This window comes from Larimichthys crocea, chromosome XXIII, assembly GCF_000972845.2.
Source record: "Larimichthys crocea isolate SSNF chromosome XXIII, L_crocea_2.0, whole genome shotgun sequence".
NCBI classification, from domain to species: domain Eukaryota; kingdom Metazoa; phylum Chordata; class Actinopteri; family Sciaenidae; genus Larimichthys; species Larimichthys crocea.
The window spans coordinates 15,714,986-15,736,444 of NC_040033.1; the positions used below are offsets into that span (position 1 = coordinate 15,714,986).

Here is a 21,459-nt window from a genome sequence, read left to right on the forward strand (position 1 = left end):
ATGAGTTAGTTCACTCATATAATTGAATAAATGCATGTTTCTTTCACTGCAGCCTGTTATGTATTCTTGAAATATCCTCTGTGGTTGTTTGACTGTAATTTCATATAGCGCACAAGTAGCCTATGGCTGGCAAGCGGAAGAAGTGAAGAAGTGGGTGAGGGGGAGGGAAGAGAGAGAGAGAGAGAGAGAGAGAGAGAGAGAGAGAGAGAGAGAGGGAGAGAGAGAGAGAGAGAGGGAGGAAGAGTGCAGGGTGCGCTCCATCCACAGCCTCAGTACACCGGACTGTCATCTCTGGAGCGGCTCCCTGCATCTTCACCAGCTCTCTGCTGAGGTCCAGTTCCGTCTTCATCGGGTTTTACAGTAATCGGATACAGAATGGATACGTTTTAATGCGCACCGCCGAGCCGTCAACACTTCCACTTGCGTAAAAAACAGAACAGTTTCTCTAAAACCCGGTCCGCTCAAGTCAGAATAATGATGGAGTATTGGAGGCAATGCGCGCTGTGGTTAATTAACTGCAAGGTGCTTCCAGCTAACCACCGGGTTACATGGGAGTCTGCACAGGTATTTGACCTGGCCCAGACCCTCCGGGATGGAGTCCTCCTCTGCCATCTACTCAACAACCTAAGACCCCAGTCCATCAACCTAAAGGAGATCAACCTCCGACCGCAAATGTCACAGGTAAGAAACGTCTGTACACATCCCAAATGTCTGCTCCTCGCTCCGTCACCAGACTACAACTCAGCCCCGGATAAAGAGCGCAACCAGACTCCGTAAGAATTATGTTAGTTTAACGTTTACTTGCTTCTCGGCGAAAATAACATACATATTAGAACATGATTTAAGATCATTATGAAATTAGACAGCTATACACCAAGTTCGGCCTAATTTAATTCACAAATCAGCACTTTGTTTTTAGAAAATTTCAACTTTTTAAAATCTTGGTTACACCGCTCCTTACCGCACCCACGGTGTATTTTGGTGGCGGAAGACGATGCGAATAAGTAGTCAACGAATTATATTAACTGGACATATAGTCACACCAGTCCTAGTTGTGTGTGTGTAATATATGCCGAAGTAAAGAGACTACTCATACCTCTATAAAGAGCTCTTAATTGTCGCTTTATACATCTTTTATCCTTTACAGTGACTAAGTAAACCTTAAATTGCAAAATAATTGAACGGGATTTGGTAGCCATCTATTCTGGTTAATTTAGTGTCATATAAAAGTCATTGTGCGAGCGAAAACGCCACAAACGTCACTTTCCTTCATTGTTTTACTTCACTTTATAATATAAGTTACTTAGAGTGACTGTTTCTTACGGACAGTGTTGGTCAACACCGAACCGTTATGTACACAGAGCTCCTCGATCTGCCCTCTATAGGTGATGTAGACACACAGGGGATAAAGGTGAAGTGGTGATGAGGCTTTGTTGTGGGCTATCCTGGAAAGAGACCTAGATTTATCTCACGGGATTAACGACATCAATAATAATCTGATACTTTTTATTATTATTAAAATACTTGTTATTGAAAAACAAGCAAATAAGACATTTGTTTGGCTTCGATGGCAATATGTAGGAACAAAGGTGATTACAGCCACTTGGATGGTTGTTTGGGGTTGTATGTTTAGTAGTAATATAACTAAAATAACTAACAATACAATTACCAATAATTACCAATAACAATATAATTACCACTGTACCACAAACAACTCTTTATTACCACTACTATGAGAAATCCCACATAGATAGATAGATAGATAGATAGATAGATAGATAGATAGATAGATGACCATGTGGCTCCTGTTTGTTTTTCGGATACCATCTGCTTCAATAACAGGACAGCCGGAGCCACGACCAGATTAATATTCGCTTTCATAACAGTGAATCTGGGTGTCTGGCTCCGTGACAACACACAGTGAGGTAGACACTCACCTACTGAGCCTGCAGACCTGCTGTAGAAAAAAATAGACTGTACCAGTAACACACACAGACTACAGTATATTAATCAGTAATCGACACCCTTATGCTCTCATCTGATCCAAACAGGTGATTAGGGTTTGAATATCAGTACTATGGATGTGCTGGTCAGCTGATGGAGAAGGGGATTAGGCTTGTTTCCTGGAAAAAAGCACTTCAAACTCAATGTCACAGTCGGGTGGTCAATACGATATGCAGTTACTGTTCTTTCATGATCTAATTGGGGATCTGCTGTTCAACATGAGCATGCAGGTGAAGTGGACAGTTCAACAACACTCAACAGTCTAAGGATCTGTTTACTCGGAGATTTCAGGGAAAACTAGATTGGGAGTGTAAGAGGAGAAGCTGATCGGTCCATTTACTGTTCGAACTTATGCTGGCACCGGTACAATTACTGATCGAGAAACATCAATAGGTCAGTGTTTGCTGTCAGTAATGACACAATGACACACAATGGGTGCTGCCATGCGTAGAGGGGTTGTGAACCTTACTTCTGCTCAGTGCCTGGCCTGGCCTGGCCTGGCCCAGACTGTGTTATTTATAGGCTTAATTTGTTTTATGCATGGCTGGATGGCTTACTCATACTGAGGCAGTGAGGAAGCTGCAGTCAGAGGTAAATTAGCATTAGGTTTAGGCACAATCTCATACTTCTCCAAAGCGCATGTGCAAGTTCACGGGTACGTGAGCATACACTCTATACAAGCAATACTTTTTTGTTGCTAAGGGCCTGTTACTGCAATGTTTTTGAACTGCATTTCGCAAAGGTCAACTGACAACAAATAATGTGTCTAGGGTGAAATATTTTTCCCGGTAAGTTTTGGGGATTTTTTTCGGTTTCTCGTTTCTTTACCTGATTAACCAGAGTGGTTGTAAGTGCTCATGAAAACCACCTACTTCAGTTCGTCTTCTGTTTATTGCAAAAGAAACCAAAAGATGCATCAAGTGCATCACTTCCTGTTCACTGTAGGATTTCTACAGGGACCAGACACTGCTTGTATCAGCAGACGCTCTCATGACCTGTCTATAGGTTCAGTTATTGTTTTGATAAGTAGGAAGTGATTACTTTGAATAGTTAATATTTGCTCTGGGATTTTACAACTCCATATGTCAGGAGATCATGACACATTCACACCATGTACTGCTGCATACATACCAGCCCTCTCTGTGACCACACACTGTTCACTGGGTGTCAACGCCCCCCCGCCAGCAACTTTCCCCCCCTCTGTCTTCTCAAAGTTAAATTTACATAACTGAGGGTGGAGTTGCTTCCCTTTCACCCTGCATAATTCATGAGGGCCGTGGCAGCTACTTTATCATTGGCTAGTAATAACACATGGGACGCCACTGTGGTCTCACCCATGGGACCTATGCGATAGAAAGACAAAGGCAGTGAAGGGACAGGGCTACAAAGAGCCTGTCTGGCCCCCATGGATGCATCTCCGAGGACATAAAGAGGCCCTGAAGGGCAAGCTTTCCGTGGTGGAGTTGGCTGTGTTATTAAAGCACAATGCATTAGAAGCTCTGGAGGATTCTGATGTGTGATGTTGGCATCAGGACTGGCCTGCTTCCTGTTCTGCAACATTAATCATGTTTTCAGAGATTTAGGATATAGGCTGTATATTGTGTCAGTTCTGTTTAGAAATGGGCTCAACAAAGAGCCAGCAAACTATTTGACAGCAGGAAAAAGAAGTGGATCAATGGGATCAGTCTATTTACTGATTGAATGTGTGCTGTAGCCTCTCTTATGATGAGCGATGAGGGCTGATGCGTGGGTTGTGTGTGTGTGTACTTGCATGAAATTGTGCAATTTACAGTAGCTGCAGTAATTGTTTGGAATAAAGAGCTCAGAGTTGCAGTTATGAGTTAGAAATCAATATAAAGCACAATCTACACCCTCTTTGATCACTTTTACAGGACTGTAATGAACCAATTACATAGTCTAGACACAGCACAACCGCAGCAGCTGCTGCATTTTGCTTTTCTTCCAGAAAAGACACCACATAATCAGTAGTTGTTTTTTGTCTCACACAAGAGGAACTATGGATTGCTTGTCATGGCACAACAAACCGGCCATGTGGTCAAACAAGCAGCATGCCGTCTTTCCGTCCTTCTGGGGTTCTGCTGAATCCTAGAGACTACAAAAATAATCCAAACACAGGTTGTATAAGTTGGTAGCAAGGACATTAACTTCCTTGTATGGGTGCATTTTATTTCAGTCAAAATGCTGCTAGCAGAATGTGGCAACCATTGATGTAGTCAGTTCAAACACACAAACTGTTTAAATGCACAATACTGAGGTTGTGTTTGCGTTCAAATGTGTGTAATTATTTGATTGAAATTCTAATCCTGAACTTTGCCCTGACACCCATAACTTGTTAAATCCACTTTTGTTGCTTTCTATGACACAGGATTATAAGCGGATTCACAGTGAGAAAAATTGTTGCGAACCCAATCCACCAGTGGCTGTTGAAGCCTCTTTCACAGACCAGCCGTGAGCCTCAACATACACAGGAAATCAGGAAATGGAATAGAGGAAGGAAGTGAAACTAAGCATGCCCTCGATCAGGCTCACACCAAAGCAATGCGATGTCAGACACAAGTAGGAGAAAAGACGCCTCTTTTTTCACAGAGCAAAAGATAAAAATAAAAAAAAATAGACCTCAAGGCCCATTCTTCAATTTTGGAAAGTGAAAGTGAGAGAAAGAAAAGAATATAGGTAAGAGTCAGGTCTAATTGGAACGAGCATTATGCAGCAGAAAGTACAAACAAAGTACAGAAACAGATTTCACACAGACTGAAGATCAACAGAGACATGCCAAAAAGATTTTTTTTATCAGTTTATTTTAATGTGATGCAGAATTCAGTAATGTTAGGTTACATGTAACTTGTGAGCTGTACGCTTATGGCATATAAACATACAGAGAACCACTGCTGATACATATTATTGATTTATTATGCACATACATGAATATGAAATCTGTCACCTTGTGAAAAGATAATGTCTACATATCAGGTATGCAGCAGGTGTGTTGTTTCAATTGCCAGACTGACCTGAATTTGACTCTTGGAGACGTCCTTAAGTGTAATACGTTTACTATATACTATATACTATTATATGTTTTACATAGTACTTATGTATATTTTATCAAACTGAGACCAAAATTCTGTGATGTCAAACACAGATGAGAAAAGTGTGAAGCGCTCAAACAGCAGGCTTCAAAGGCTCAGAGGCTCAGTCTTAACTCACCAAGAAAAAAAGTTCCAGAGAGATAGCGTGGGAGAATGAGAAACACAGAGAGAGAATGTCTTCATCCTTCTTTGGTTTCTGTAGAATACGACTTGTGCAAATTATATGGGCTGATGAAACAGAAGCTAAAACTTGCAGCTACATAACATGATTGAGATTTGATGTAAAGACATAAAGATGTCCCAGATGTTGCGTTAAGGACATTTTTTTATTTTATTATTATTTTTTTCCCGAACTTTGTTAAACACATAAATGACAGCTATAAGAAAGCAAGTATCAAGTTTCTAGGACATTTTTTTAACGTGTATGCTTCGGTTCAGATCAGGTATTAAAGTGTAATTACAGAGGGATGAAGTCTATTGTGATTGTCACAGTTGCTAAAATGTAAAGTGCTTGCTAACAAAGCAGAGTAAGATCACAGACGATTGAGCTGTAACCACCAAAAGAAGTTATTAATACTTCATGCATCGCTGTATATGTCAGATGTACTGTGTGTGTCTTTCACACAGTCATACGTCAACACTTTGATAGCCTTGGTTTGGTAAGTCACAATGTTTGCTGTAAAAAGGCCTATCAGAGTTTCAAAGCAATAAAGTCCAGAATTTTTAAATACATTCACAGAGGCGCCAGGGTATTTTTTATAGATTCACTTCTTGAGATGACTGAACCATTGCTTTACTGTGGTTTGTTTTACACTAACTAACTTAATATGTGAAATTTTCCAGGGTGGTGGTGACAAACCAAAGTGTAACCTACATGCATGCAGTCACACTCTAAGTGGATGTGACTTTAACATTAGATGAACTTTAAGATGAAGCTATTTTTTTATATCAGAAATATTTTATTAAATCATAAAAAACAAATAAAATGTGTCATTTGTTGTCCACCATCATCAAAATACCATCTTTTGCATGCGTCAATACTGATTTTTGATTTCAGTGACTGAATGTCATATGTGCACACTCACATATCGATTTTACTAAATCTGCATCCTACAAATTTCATGCTGTTAGTATGTGAGCATTCACACACAGCTTGGAATCCCTTGATGACTACTCCTGAGTTCCTGTGGCTTGGCTGCTCTCGTTTGATTTGATTTAGAAGAAAGGATTGCACCTGTCACTGTGTAAACGCCACACTACTGCAGCCATGCATGTGACGTCGGAACAAGGCGCCACAGCCTCCCATTTACAAATCCAGTGCAGCGTAACGCAGTCGCACTGGTTCTGTTCAGCCGCGTCATCGCGCTGACGGGCATGTTCACGTGCTGCTTTACACACTTTGACGTGGACGCAGGCATTTGCAAAGACGAGCGAGCTGACCTTTCTTTGCGTCACCAAGGTAACAAGCATGCACCACGACGACCGGTGAAGACTATGCTCAAGTGCGCATTAAAGTATAGATAATGCTGATTTTATTAGGAGATATTCAATGGTGGAGAATGTACCTGCAATCAATGTTTATTATGTTACTCAATTCTGGTGCTGGGTGATTCAGTTAATCACTGTTGAGTGCTCTGAAAGCTCTCGAGAAAGTCAATACCGTCTATTGTCTTTACTGGCAAACGATCATCATCATAAGTGACATTTTAAGTGTAGTCAGGGGCTTACTCGAATCAGAGGAGGCCTCTCAGGACACAGCGTAATTAGGAAAACTTAAATAGGAACATTACCAAATGATAATAGCATTAGTTTTGCCCTTTTTTTTTTTTGTTGGCTCAATGAAAATGTCAAGATGCTATCTGGAAGAGCGTGAGCAGTCAGGAATTGTAGATCCAGATGATACCAGCCATGGTCATAGCCAGCAGCAGTGTGTCTGCAACCTTTTGCTGTCAAGTTCACTGTAGTGGAAATCTGGTGGGCCGAGCTCTCTATACATACACTGCCTCAAACAGATATTAATGGATCTGTTTGAGTTTTGTGCGCATTACATATATATACATTTACAAGTGTATGCGCAAGTGTGTGAACCCAGTATGCGTATAGATAACTCCTGCAGCAGATTATTGACCCCATGTCTTCCTCGGCAGGGACAGTTATGTATAAGGCATTCTACTCTGAGCGACTCAGGGTGGAAGTGATGGACGACAGTTGTCTGCTGGAAATGGGGACGTCCTTATTTGTGTAATGGAGACAGAGAGGGAAAGAGGGCAAGAGAGTCGGAATAGTAGAGAATCCATACATGTACATGACACGGCACACACGGGGGATAAGGGAAAGAGAGAGGGCCGTGTACGAGTCTATATATAGTTGTTATTATGGATAGAGTATATATCATTTTATGATACCCAGTGTTCTTGGAGGCTCGAACTTGCCTGGAATAAACATCAGTGGGAACGCTGAATACTTTTTGAAAATGGACAAACGTGTGCCTTATCAGCTCAGACGTTTGACTTTTAGCATTTAAAAAAAATATCATCACTGATGCTGCAGCCTTCACAAACCTGTATCGGTCAAACCACTACACCTGAATGGGTACACACACACACACACACACACACACACACACACACATAGGTCAGACAGCAGTTGACCATGCGCTGTCAAACAGCACGGCAGAGCATTATTCACACTTTTTTTTTTTAACACAATCTTCCGAGAGGTAGAAAAATCAGTGGGAGGAGGAGGTGGAGGAGAAGGAGGGATGCTGTCTGCTTACAATTCGCGCTTCAGTGTTTGTGCATTCGGCGGGTGCGTTTTATTTAGCGTGTCAAACAGTTTTTATGACATTCAGCCCGATCCGATCTCCACCACTATGACTCTTCTTTAGAGCAAATCGCACGCATTTGAGCTAAAACTACTTGATCTGCGACGCTGTATAGCACACGCTCTAACACTAATTCAATTCCCTTATCGAGTGGGGGATGGAGTGAGCTTTGTGTATATGCGGGGGTCACTGGGGTTAAAACCAGGATTTAATGGAAAATGGCTTCAGAGACACTTACTGGTGTTGTGGGGGAGGTACAGAGGTGGAAGGGTAGGGGGTTTTAGGGAGCTGAGTTTTCCCTTATTGCCTTTATTGTCATTACTTCAAAGAATGTGAGAGGATGGGGAACTATATGCCTTTGTCTGCCATATCAGAGTGAAAACGTTGGTCTGTGGATGTGACCGGGGGAAATCAAAGCTTTTCCATAACCTTCTCATACATGGTCTGGTGCTGTGAAGCTGTGATGTCAGGAGGCCAGCTTCCTGTCATCTTCAATTCTTTCTGTGATTGTTCATTTTAAATGTCACAATAGCTGATCACGCAGTTTACGTGCTATTAACCTTTATGTTCGTGCATTCGGGCGATTTCGAGAACATAAAGAGGAAGTGAATGGCACCTCAGCGCAGTAGCGCATTAATCATTAGTCAGTTACAACACCTGAATTGTATATATGGCTGTATTTGAACACAGCATCAATGATGAGGAAGTGCAGGATGTGACACAAAGGAGGTTTCATCTGACGACTCCAAGCTGTGTTTTTGAGGAAGCGGTTTAATGGTTAACCTATTGCTGTGGCGTTTCAGGGTGAACAGTGATCTCTTTCAACCTGTGCTGGGCAACATGATAAACTTGGATGAGATTGTAAAATTTGGCTTTGAGCTTCTACGTAGTCTGCTGCAAACCACGAAAGTACTTTGAAAGTGACTTTCGGACATGGCCTCAACATGTTGTATGAGATTTAAGGGAATAGTTTTGATGTTCTGTTCTGCTTATTTGCTTTCTGGGTTGATACCACTCTCATATCTGTGTCATACATACAAGCTTAGCTTAGCACAAAGCCTGGAAACGTGTTACTGCCCAACAGTAACAAAGCCGACCTACCTCTGAAGCTTCTCCTTTGTTTTGTCTTGGACATTTGTCAGCACATAACATGACAAAGTTGCCTGGTTGTGTGACACTACTCACTATGTCACTGACAATTAGAATGAAGTCATGAAAAACCAAACTATTATTTTCAATTACATTGCATTACATTGCATTTGTGAAGTCCATTAGCCTACTATCTTCATGCACTGAAACATAGTCTAGTAGGAAGAGAAAACTTTACTATATTCATTTGGCCACTTGTGGGCAGCACAACAAATTGTAAACACAACATTAAAGGTTCCCTGTGGAGGCAATGCAGCGACATGAAAGAAGAAGTAAATATGGGCAATACTTCATCTGAATCACTAATGTAAAAACGCTAATGTTTTTGTTAGAGGTCAAGGATACACACAATACTTTTTCGAGAATAATACTTAATGTAAACATAACTTTTGTTTATTCACAAAAAAAAGTGTGCCTTTTATTGCCATATAAAGTTGATATGGCAAACTTGTTTGTGCCTGGTTACAGATCCAGCAGACATGGTTCATAAATGTTATTCATTTTGCATTTATGCGGAGCAAAGTTTCTGGTTTTCTGACAACAAATATAATATTCACTTCCACAAACTCCTGAAGGAAAAATCAGTCTGTTTAGATACTGAATGCTCCACTGCTCACAAACTAGTTGCTAACTTTGTCTGTTTGCTGCTGGAAACGTTGCATATAGTGAGTGTGTTGGGGCATTTTGGGTTAAAACCAAAACCCTAACCCTAAACCTGAACACAATGAGCTGAAAGATGCTCTGCAGAGCTGAGAACTATAGAGTTGAGTGATAATCGTCTGTGGATTTGTTACGACAAATGAGCCCTTTTTACATTACACTTGTAATCCATTGTTGATGTAAATATTTTCATCAGTTCAGCTTTAACATTTAGCCCTCAAAAAGCTACAAGTTCTCATTTTGTTTCTCACTGTCGCCCACAAGTACTTAACATCCTGAATGGAAGGATTAGAATGAGCACCACATAGAGCTAAATCTGCTGCAAACACAGATGGCTTTCATGCCAATCCTCCCCTCACCTAAAGAGGGAGGTGACCACTGAGTCAAACTCCTGAAAAAACAGTCCCTTACCGGAAATGTGATGCAGAAGAGGCGATAAAAGAGGCTGTCACCAACTAGCAGGGGATATTCAGAGTCACGAAAACGACTGGAAAAAGTGACTGGAAAGACCATCCGTAGGCAGTGTTTTTCAGTCATGTGCGGTTGTAAACCAGGAGCCTGCTGGTTTATATTCCAACCTGACAACTTTACAGTTTAGCGCACCTTCAACCAGACAGGAAGAGCTATCAGATCAGTTACCGCACTGTTTTGCTGGAATGAAAAGCTGATGGTCGCTGCATTATGCTGACAATGTTCTTAAGATAAGCGAGCTAACCGGTGTCTGGTTGGGGCTGTCTGCTGTGATGACCCTGGCCTATGTTCCACCTCTCATTTCCTGGTTACACAGCTGACAAAAGCTCAGGCGTGACATGGATGTGACCTGATCGCTTGGATTGCGATATGTCACCCACCTGCCTGACAAAAGAGCACATGACGTCATTCAGGCTTTACACAATATCTCAGCGACATAATCCAGCAGGGGTTTGAAACTGTTTGAAAATGACCATTTTCACCTTTTTTATTGCTTAAGCATGGTTCCCTTTTTACTTTCCCACACTGCTATCATTAAACACATCAGGCTGTCAGAGAAAGAGAGCTTCTAACTACCAAATTAGATTCTCTGCACAATCCTTGATTCCATCTGCATCCATCTGATTGCCATTAATTGATGCTCAACAAGGTTTAGGCAGTAAGATAGCCAAACTCTGGCTGCCTTTCATTGTGGTGATCTGAGAGAACAAGAACAGGATTTCATTAAGCTCCACAATACGCACGGGGGCCATAAAAGGCTCCATCTTGTTGCTATGGAGCTTTGACTTGTACCAAGGAATACATAAGCAGAAACTGGATGCTTATTGTAGATACAGAGCACGGCCTGGCTCGTATCAAAAGCACAGCGGCGAGATGGCTTGTCTTACAGGAATAATTTTTTCTCCTCATATTCCAGTTGGTTGGTCTTAGAGATGAAATGCACTGGTGGGATTTCAAGTTGTCTCTGCATTGGTCTTGTATAATCTCTGCATTTTTATCCAAACTGAGTCAATGTGTGTTTGGAGCTTCCTGCTGTGATGTTGCAGCGTAATCTGTCCATATTCTACACAATGAGGTTATTTGGAGGTTTCATTGAAATGCATAAATAGGCACTCTAACATTGTTGATTATATTTGCCTTGGGTTTGATGCAATTTCACATGTTATATTTATGAATACCAGCGTTATCATTAGAGCCCAAGCAATACTGTTTTTCAAAGCTGATATCAATATTTAAAAGGTTAAAGAATCCTTGGCATTTCTATACTGTAATTGTAGCATTGATAGGCCAATACCTCTGTATGTCTGTGATTAGTTCAGCCAATCCATCCAACCATGTTAATAATTTTGAATGTTTCAAAAACTAGGTGTTGTTCCTGTATAGCATTTATGATTTTAACCAAAAAGTCACAACTACTCACTTCACTTACTACCTTTTCCAGCCCTTTCAACCACAACACATGGAATGGATAGAATTCCTGTCCTTTTGTCTTTCATGTTCAACATTTTTAAGTTTTATTTAAGCTTTAAAGGATTAGTTTGGGTAGATACCATTCTGCTGGACAAGCATGGACATCGTATATATGTGACCTTCGTCAGGCAGGCAAAGACGGAGATTGTCTGCGTCGGTTTCATTTTAGTTCACTATAATGACACTGGGTTACACATAAACAACTAGTTGTGGCTACATAAGCAACAGCACATGCTTGCAGTACGGATGTGCATACACATATGCTCTTTCACACATTGGGTCACTTCCTGAGCCCCATAAAGTCACCAAAGCAGCTGCCAGTAGAACAGTTACTAGTTGCTTCATGCTGCTGCACCCTTATTAATACAATTCCCCCCTCTACTGTCTTCAGCTCAGTGCATTCTCATATGCGCTCTGTGAATCTGCTTCCCTCAGATAATATACCGAGGTCCTTTAGGACTCTCCAGAGACTCCAGGCAGACAAGATGTGCTCGCCTGATAAAAGAAAGTGATGTGTACAAGTGTAAACATTCAGTATTATTCACTCACTGCTGCTCGCACTGCTGCTTTACGCTGCGTCTTATCTGGAGCTCACTGGCTGGGGGCTTTTCCCTCTCTTGTGAAGCCATCTGCAAAGACTAATTCAGTTGGAGTGGAGAGGCATTTCATATATGATGCATGGACTATGCACCTTGTACAGACAAATATGATATTGCTTCGTACCACGAGGGCGAAGGTGTGTTATGATAACAGAATAAGTCTGTCTGCTTTGCGTCTTCCTCTGAGCGCTGAGCTTTTTCAAGATGACACAGAGGGAATTATTTTCTCAAAGATTGTCAAACATGATTACAGTCCAAGTACTGACGGCATGACGCGGTGTTGTTCTCCTTTTAAGTAACAGGAAAAGGCTAATGAAATCCACTTCTTGCAAAGGTGTTACCCAAGAAAAAAAAGAAGAAGGAGATGATGATGGTGAAAAGACGAATGATATGGATATGAATATCTGTAAATCAGACAAAAAAAATGCACATTTTAGATCTGTTAGACCTAATCCCAGACCTGTGGGAGACACAAAATATCAGCATCCTTTTTTGTTCCATCAAATATCAACTACAGGAAGGTATAAGGCATAAGTCACGGATATTCCATGTTGGCTAACCACAGCATGTTGACATTGTCTCCTTTCCTTGTCACTCTGCACTTCTTATAAAGAGAGTAAATCACCTCAGAAAACCTTTATACCTATTACTGCGCCCTTCCACCCCAGTTTTCTCAGTTTCATTGGTGTTCTTGGGCACTATTCGACGCTAACTGCCGCATAATTTGGATAAATCGTTTCTGGATGAAGCCCCATTAACATCATTAGTGAAAGATTTAAGCTGCAGACGAGGCAGAAAACACTTGCGTCCTCAGTAAATGACCTTGTTTATCGGAGGAGTTATTTATTGATTGTTTCGATTCAGTTTTCTTGGGTCAAGGTGGACCCTGGGCTGTAATTAAAGCTGCAGTGTATGACAATTAGCCCAGGAGGATTTTCCTGACCTTTTGTTTTCTTCTACATCAGGAGCATTTATGCTATGGTACTTTACTGTTGGCAACATCTTTGTTTCCATTTTTCTAAAATAGTTTGATTGTAGTTAAATTAAACAGCATATTGAATTTAGATGCATAATTCACCCCAACAGAGAGTCGAATTCCCTAATTTATTACATTCATCTCATTTGGTAGCTTTTTTTGTTTTCTTCTGGAAAACAAGTAACAAAAAATACTTCTGATGCCTCAGTTTTGGACTAAAAAAATAAAAACAAATTGAACTTATTATACCACTGACAGTATAAAGAATGGATGTTATATGCGTGACGTCACTCTGCTGCCATGTTGGCTCATCTAAAAATCTGCAAAGACATGGATTATTAGTGGACCTAAGGTTGGCCAAATGATGCCTGGGTGCATCAGCCACGTGTAACTGCACCCACTGGTGAAACAAAGCAGCCACGCTGTTTATAACGTTATATAGAAATCCAGACTGAATGCTGTTGTAATGAACAGGGAAATTAGCTATAGAGACTAAAATATTTCTTGTACCAGGCTGTCAATATGTTTATTTCAGCTGTGAAGTTTGACATTTTAATACGAGGGCTTATGGCGATTGACTTGTTTCAAAGACATCAGAGACTGACTGATTGAAGTGCAAAATCATTTCGCTTTAATAGCCACAAATGTAGACAAAATAACAAAAGATGATACGCTGTCATTTGATTTTTTTGTTTTCCTTTGGTTGCACATAATTTCAGTGGTTACATCATACTGTGCCAAAAAAACATCCCTGCCTTTCTCTCCCTGCACTGTTTTTATGTTATGCCTCTCTAATTATTCACCACTCCACTGTCCCATTTCAACAGGAAATACATCATACTAATGAAACAAGATGCTCTCATGGTGCCTATGAACACTGATTCATTTATCTTTTAGAGCTGTGGTCCAGGGTGTCTAACAGGTCCTTAGTTGCATGGCCTGATTAGGCAGCCAGAGCGAGAACCAGCTAGCAGGCACAATAGAAACGCGGCAGTATGTGGCACACAGCTCTTTGAAATTGAAAACGAAACATGATAACACATAGTGTGATTTGTGCATGTCATACTCCCTGCACATTTCTAAGCAACTCACTCACAGATTAACACTTTCTGTCTTTCCACAGTTCCTGTGCCTGAAGAATATCAGGACTTTCCTGGCAGCGTGCAGCGAGATATTTGGCATGAAGAAAAGCGAGCTGTTCGAGGCCTTTGACCTTTTTGACGTCAGGGACTTTGGAAAGGTAAGGCAGCATTGCTCACTGACACCGAATTAGACGGAGGCAACGAGCGCCTGCGACAACCCCTCACTGTGTTTGCCGGCTGTCCCTGTAGGCAGAACTGAATTAGTCAAATGTGTTCTCACGCCCACTCTTGTCTTTGTATGGAAGTTATGGAGCTCAGTCAAAATTATTTATGAGTGAAAGAACTTGAATAATGAAGTCATTTTGGGATATGCATGCAGTGTTTGTGCTCTTTTTTGTAACGATTCATACAAGCCTTCAGCCAGATTTTGGATAATCATTTTCAGTGTCAATTACTAGATCAATTAGTAGATGGTGCTGGATCTTCCTGTCATTACAGGTGCTAATAAGGACAGCTTTAGGCCATGTACTGCACTACACTAAATTCTAAGCTATAGCTGAAGTCAGCAACGTGACCCAGCAGTTTAATCACTTCCCCTCATTAGAGTGAAAATGCCTCACTGTGCATGCTTTTACGAGAGGTTAAAAGTCTTGCCTGGGGTTCATTACTTTGATACTCTCAGTCTCTGCTTGTAGTGAAACTGTCTGCGGCTCTTTGACAGCCTTGCCGCTGCCCTCGTGAAGTCCCCAGGAGGTTTAATTAGAAATCGCAACTTTGAGCTGAGAAAGGGTGCTGCAGGACTCTGGTGGACATGATGTCAGGCGTTTATGAGACGACGCGGTCATGTATCCTAGCTTGAAATGCGTGTATATGTGTCAGGAGACGGATTAATGGACGGGTTGCTGTCGTCTTCTATTTAATGTTGATAAATGTAAAGAAGTGGGATCATGGGAAGCTAAAAATCCTCCAGTGACAACAATAATTATAATATAATCAGCTGAGATGAGAAAAATATCCTGTACACAGTATGCATTTATAGCTATGTATGCATCAGTTCTACAATAAAGCAAATGAATAGTATCATATCATATCAGAAGTGAAACATAGACTAGATGTAGCTGAATTATTTCTACTGAAAAGGAACATTCATGACTGTTATGAGAGAGTAAAACCACATACTACATAAATGACAACATCACAAGTTGAAATCATTTTTTTCTCAGGTCAATTTCCCATTAATAATAATAATTATTATTATTTGCAAAATTATGTGTTCCCAGTAGAGGTGGACTCATCTTTGTGTTCTCATAACTGAAAATGTAAGATGACTAATCGGCCAATATACAGCGAAAAATATCCACTTAGCGGAGGCTTTGAATTGCAAAAGACATGTTAATGCTTTCTATGTTAATTATGTTTCATGTATGAAGAAAGAGCCACTTACAGTACTACAGCGCTTATCTGAGGGAAAACGAGAAAGGCTTTAGATATGGTCAACAGCATCTTTTATCCCGACTTCAGCACTCGTTTTTGCTCTCGTGCTGAGCTGAATTAAGTAGCTGTGAAAATTAAGTCATCTAGTCATTAAGTCATCTATAATTAAAACACATTTAGACCGCCGGCAAGTTTCTTTCTTCACCCTCATGGGGAATTATTTTCACAGAAATCTACACAAGAACCAAGAATGGCTCAGTAAATTAGGAAATACATAACAAATACAAGTTTATGCTCGCTCCTGTGATGTTACTGCACGGAGCTTTGTAGATCTGCTCAGCCTCGTGGCCTTTCTATTCCAATTTCAGTCCTTGTAAATGTGAATAAACGTTCAAATAAATGTTCGAATAAACACTTTGAAAGTTTGTATAGGCACAATGTTTGCATGTCACATCCATTGATCTGATGTGTTCAAGTTTAACATATAAGAAATGTATATATTTACATTTAAGCTGAGAGTTAGAAGAGAAGGTCAATGCAACCCTCACGACTTTCTTGTGCACTAAATTAAGTTATGACAGGATTCTGGTTAGTTAGCTGAGTTTAAATCAGCAAGTGTCTGTTTGTGGTAACTATAGTTTGTCTGGGTGGCTATTGTAAAATTGACTGTACTTACATAGCACCCTTGGATCACTCAAAGTGCTTTTCTCATTCACCCATATACATCATTCATTTATGCCAAGGTGCCAACTTCTCATCAGTCTTTGGAGCTAAGCATTCATACACACCGATGGTAAGCAATTTGGGGTTACCCACTTCGACATGCAGTCCGGAGAAGCCGGGGATCGAACCGCTGATCATCTGATTAGTGGACAACCTGCTCTACCTCCAAGGCCCTTAGACTAGCTGTTTCTCCCTGCATGTTTCTGGTAAACTAAGCTAAGCTAAAATAAACTAAACTAAACTAAACTAAACTAAGCTTGGCTGCCATTTATAGCTTCATATTTAAACAAACAGATATGAAAGCTGTATTGATCCTCTCAATTAACTAAAAAGTGAAGCGTGTTTTTCAAATGTTGACATGTTTTTTTCTCCGGTTGTTTAAGTAGTTCGAATTCAAAAGAAATGTATTTGGAAAATATTACCCTCTAAATGTCTTTTCTTTGATAGCTCTCATCATAACTTTACAGTGAACTGTGTTAACTCTGTTAGCTCCCTGACTTTCTGATGAGATGAAACTCTTTTTTAAAACACAGACTCCTATTCATTTTTCACGATGTCCGATTTCATCCTCATTCCTCTGAGCGATGTCAGTTCGCTCAAGTACAACACTTTGAGGACTCCCTTGAGTGAATCCCATGTCGAACATAGTGAATTTAACATCTCTGAAATTAGACAGTAAGCCGGGCCCTGTAATCCTAGGTTGAATTGGCTCTGCAGAGGTTAGTGGAGTGAGGAGAGGAGGGGAACGAGTGGAGCTGCCACTCACCTGCCATTCCATTATTTTTTTTTTAAATATGTGTTTTAAAAAATACCTGCTGGACTGCTACTGAATAAAACATCAGCGGTGCCTTTTTATGTTAAAGTTTGTGTGGTAGTCGATAGAGTCTAGGGATCTTTCTCTGGGTTTGCTGTGTAATCTTCAGGTATTTTTCTACCTTCTACTGTTACTCGCACAGGACAACCTTTACCATACAGCCTGATTCTTCTTGTATTTTAAAAGCCGTGAAGGAATTCAGCAGTAAAGGAAGACTCTCTGATGAGATTCAGGTCCTAAAAACATGATCAGACTCAAAAAGGAGATGTGAAAAGTCGTGTTATATCGCTGATTCATCTGACAAAAAAGCTTTTGACTTGTTGGTGGTACAAAGTGTGGCCACACAACACTGCTTTACTCGAAAAACTGACAAATACAGCAGGCCTGCCTGTAGCCCTTTCCCCTCAGTGCGGGAACATCTGGTTTGCACATCTGTCTTGTAGACACATGGAGGGTTGTGGGGTCTGTAGGGAGAAGAGAAACTTGGCCGTGCATAGCATGCACACACACTGATACACACCTGGCCAAAAGAGAGAGAGGAAGGGTAAGAGAGCACCAGAGTATTTAGAGAAGATAGTGAAAGCTGCAATATCCTCTTGCTGTTTCAGGTTTTATCTGTGGCTGTTTGATGAAGGAGACCAAACAAAACTAGATTTTACCACCATAAACACAAGTAGTTTTACAGTACTCGTGCCTATATACAGTGAAGGGAGTATATAGCTATGCTGACATAATCCAGGTACTCTCTGATCTCATGTAAAAACGTCATGTTACCCTGTGATTGAAAATACATGCTGCCATCATCATGACTAACAGTCTCACTTCTATTTTATTGCTAATTCCAGTCTTCTTGTGTCAGCTCGTTTCAAAATAGAATCAATGTGCTGACAGGAGCTTTCCATACTCAGTCACATGCTGGACAGTCGCTCAGTGCATGGAAAAAATTGGGTGTCATGGTCTTATCTATTAGATAACAAACATAGTTAGCAAACCCTTAATTGAGAAACATGGTGAAATCACTGAGTGGCATATCGTCTTTGCTGACGTGCTTTTCATCCAGTCATTGACCTCTGAGCTGTTTAAACAGAATAAAATCATACTGAACTTCCCTTTTCATAGCACAGAAACCTCAGGCAGCAACACTATATGACAGAGAAGTTTACACAAGGTCACAGCTTGTGGACTGACAAACTTTTTGTTGAATATGTATTGAATTTGTCCTCCCAAAATAAACCATCTGCCCGTTTGACCGAATAAATAATTTATTAAAGGAGGGTTTGCCAAGAGTTGGATGAGAAAACCGAGACTGTTTATCACTGTTTGTAGTGTTGTGAAGCTACTGCTGGTTAGCTTAGCGTAGAATAAAGTTTGGAAAAACGTGAAACAGCACCAAATATAACAAAATACATCACCTCCAGTGTTTACTTATTAATATGGAGTAACTTCTTGTACTATCCATTAGTTGCTTGGCAACCTCACATCCTCACAACAACATCAAAACTCCAGGTCAGGTCACGAGTCATTGTACCTGGCTTCCACGTGATGCCTGTAAAACTACAAATTTGCTGTTTTCAAAAATTGAACAAATGAAATATGACATTTTAATTATTGAGCTTTAGAGGTGTCTGTAGGTGGAGTTTTTTTTTTTACAGAGCCAGCTAAATATTTCCCCATGTTGTCCAGTCTTTATGCTACGCTAAGCTAACGCGCTAGCAGTAGTGATCAGCTAACTCTCAGCAAGGAAGCAAATTTGCGTATTTCCGAACTTGTATTATATTAAAAATCTTTTTTTTTTAAATACTTTTTTTTTTACATGAAACCCCGTTTAAAATCAGATAATCCGATACGTTCTTTTCGGTAGACTATGCAAATTACGCTGCACCGCGGCTTCCTTCGAATGAGCCAAGAGATTCCACACCTGCATGTGTTTAGCTGTATAAAATGTAAATTGTCTGGCGATAAGAGATTGATGTGGCGCACTCTTGTTTTTGCAGCTGCATTCTATTCATCCATTGGCAATGAAATCACTGCGCATTTACCAAGGACAGTGTGGCAGTTTCAATATTCAGACGAAGAGATTTGAATATTTCCTCCCACTACTTGAGCCTACACTTGTTTCGAAATAGGTTTGTTACAGTAAACCCTAACTCTACACTCTGTATACAGTGCTCTGAGTCCAACTCCAATTTTTTATTGGAAGGTGTCCTTCTTGTTCACCACAGTGTTTTTATGAGCATGCATGTTTGAAAAATTCAGGCATTGCTCTTTTGAAGAGGTTAAAAAACAATGTCAAGTCTCCTCTGATATCATCTTCCACCCTTGGCTCTCATTTTTAGGTGGAAGAGGATGCTGATTGTGGTTTTTGTTTTTGGTGGGAGGGGTGGAAAATGACAGACGGGGGGAGGGGAAAGCAAAGATGGAAAGGAAGCGGGAGACAGACAGAGAGGTTTTATTGATTAGTGTCTTCCTCCTCAGTTGACTGTGATAAATTTAACTGTGGAAACCCACTAAAGGCTGATGCATCTCCACCCCCAGCCCCCATCATCATCTCTTCCTCTTCTGTCTCTTTCCTTTGTCCTTCAGCCGTGCTCTCTGCGGCAGATCTGTGTGGTCAGATATCATGTGTCTGCTATGTGCTAATGGATACTTGGGCTGTATCTCTGCACTTCTGCTCTGGAGGCAGGTTTTAATACCTACCATTAGTACCAGATCAGATTTGATGTTCATTGTTTCATTAAAAGTCACATATCGGCCTGTCAGTGCCCCCCCCCCCCCTGAATGTGATGGAGGTTCCTCCCAGACCAGTGCTGTCGTCAAAGGGGATTACTGGAGAAGTCTTGTCGTGTGGTGTAGGTGGTTTTATTTTATAGCTCCTTTAGGCATCAGTCGGTTAAACCTGCAATTAAACCGTCAGCCATAAGGAGCTGTGAACTCTTCTAGAACAAATTCATCCAGTCTGGCTTGTAGTGCAGAGTCTCACTTACCATCATGATGTAAACGATGTTTCAGATGATTTTCTATAGAGAGACACAACAAAAAAGATAAAAGGAAAGGAAACGCTGAAACTATGTAAGTGCCGTCTGCATGTGTAGCTCAACAGAGGAAGTCACAGTATGTTTGTCTAGATTTCATATGTTGTGCTGGCTAACAGACTCACATTCATACCTCTGGGTGAGATTCTGCGATGCACCCTGACACACAATTTTTGTGTTAAAAAGAGGTGAAAGGGAGTCAGAGACTTGAATCAAACCTGTATAATTCTTACCGTGATTCAATATGAACGATATTATCACTTGGGTTTCAGGCAGCACTTTAGAGAACTCTCCACTGTTTAGTTGCAGTAGAAATGTTTAAAATCAGCCTTTACCTCGAGTACCCATGTCAGTGCTGTGTGCCTGTGAGCTCCAGTTACCATGAATTTGGAGGTTGAATTTCCTCAAAAAGCCGCTCTGTTGAAAGCCGCTGTGGATAATTCATGGACTCCCAGTGACTGACTGCATGACAGCAGCCTCCACTGGAATCACACGTTTCATATCAACGGGCTTTACTCGAGCGTGAATGCACGCACACATGTCCAAAGACACACTCGCTCGCTGAAGATTGCTCCGCCAGAGTGCTGTGTGTCTCTCTGCTCGCCAGCTGCAGAGATGGATTGTCTTTTTTGATTGTCTCAGGGTGTCAAAGAGAAACTTCTTTTGATGATTGCGGACATCTGCTTGATCCCAGTGTGAGCGCACTGTGTGAGATGTCTTAGGTATGGCGACCACTACCTTTTTCCACAGTTGTAGGTATATTTCATCTGGAAACCAAATGCCTTCCTGGGCTGTGTACAAACATAAATACACACTCCTACAAAGGCTAGTCATGGGGAGCATGTGGGTTTGGTTAGGAATGTAACAGCTGATTTCTCTTCGACATACTGACATATGCAGACAAAATATGTTATTTTGAAGATGCTTGTTGCTTTGGCCTTCACATTACATGCCTTAACACTGTAAAGGTTGCATATTTCAGAGAATCTTCTCAACTTTACTCAAGGGCAAAGTTGTGCAAAGCTGATGTCAATTCAGCAACAATCAAGCTCAAGGTTTGTCTGAACCAGAGTGATATTGTCCCTTCACGCTTTAATGCTTTATATGTGTGTTA

The 21,459-nt window shown here is 40.8% G+C and overlaps 1 protein-coding gene across 2 annotated transcripts in view; it reads left to right on the forward strand.

Annotated features, from left to right (window-relative positions):
* Window positions 1-239: 239 nt before the first annotated feature.
* vav3 (vav guanine nucleotide exchange factor 3) overlaps window positions 240-21,459 on the forward strand; it is an 87,284-nt gene continuing 66,064 nt past the window's right edge. For both annotated transcript variants that reach the window (XM_019274839.2, XM_010729819.3), the window contains exons 1-2: window positions 240-681; window positions 14,384-14,500. In XM_019274839.2, the coding sequence (XP_019130384.1) occupies window positions 475-681; window positions 14,384-14,500 (324 nt within the window). In that variant the 5' untranslated portion in view covers window positions 240-474. The remainder of the gene's footprint in view (window positions 682-14,383; window positions 14,501-21,459) is intronic.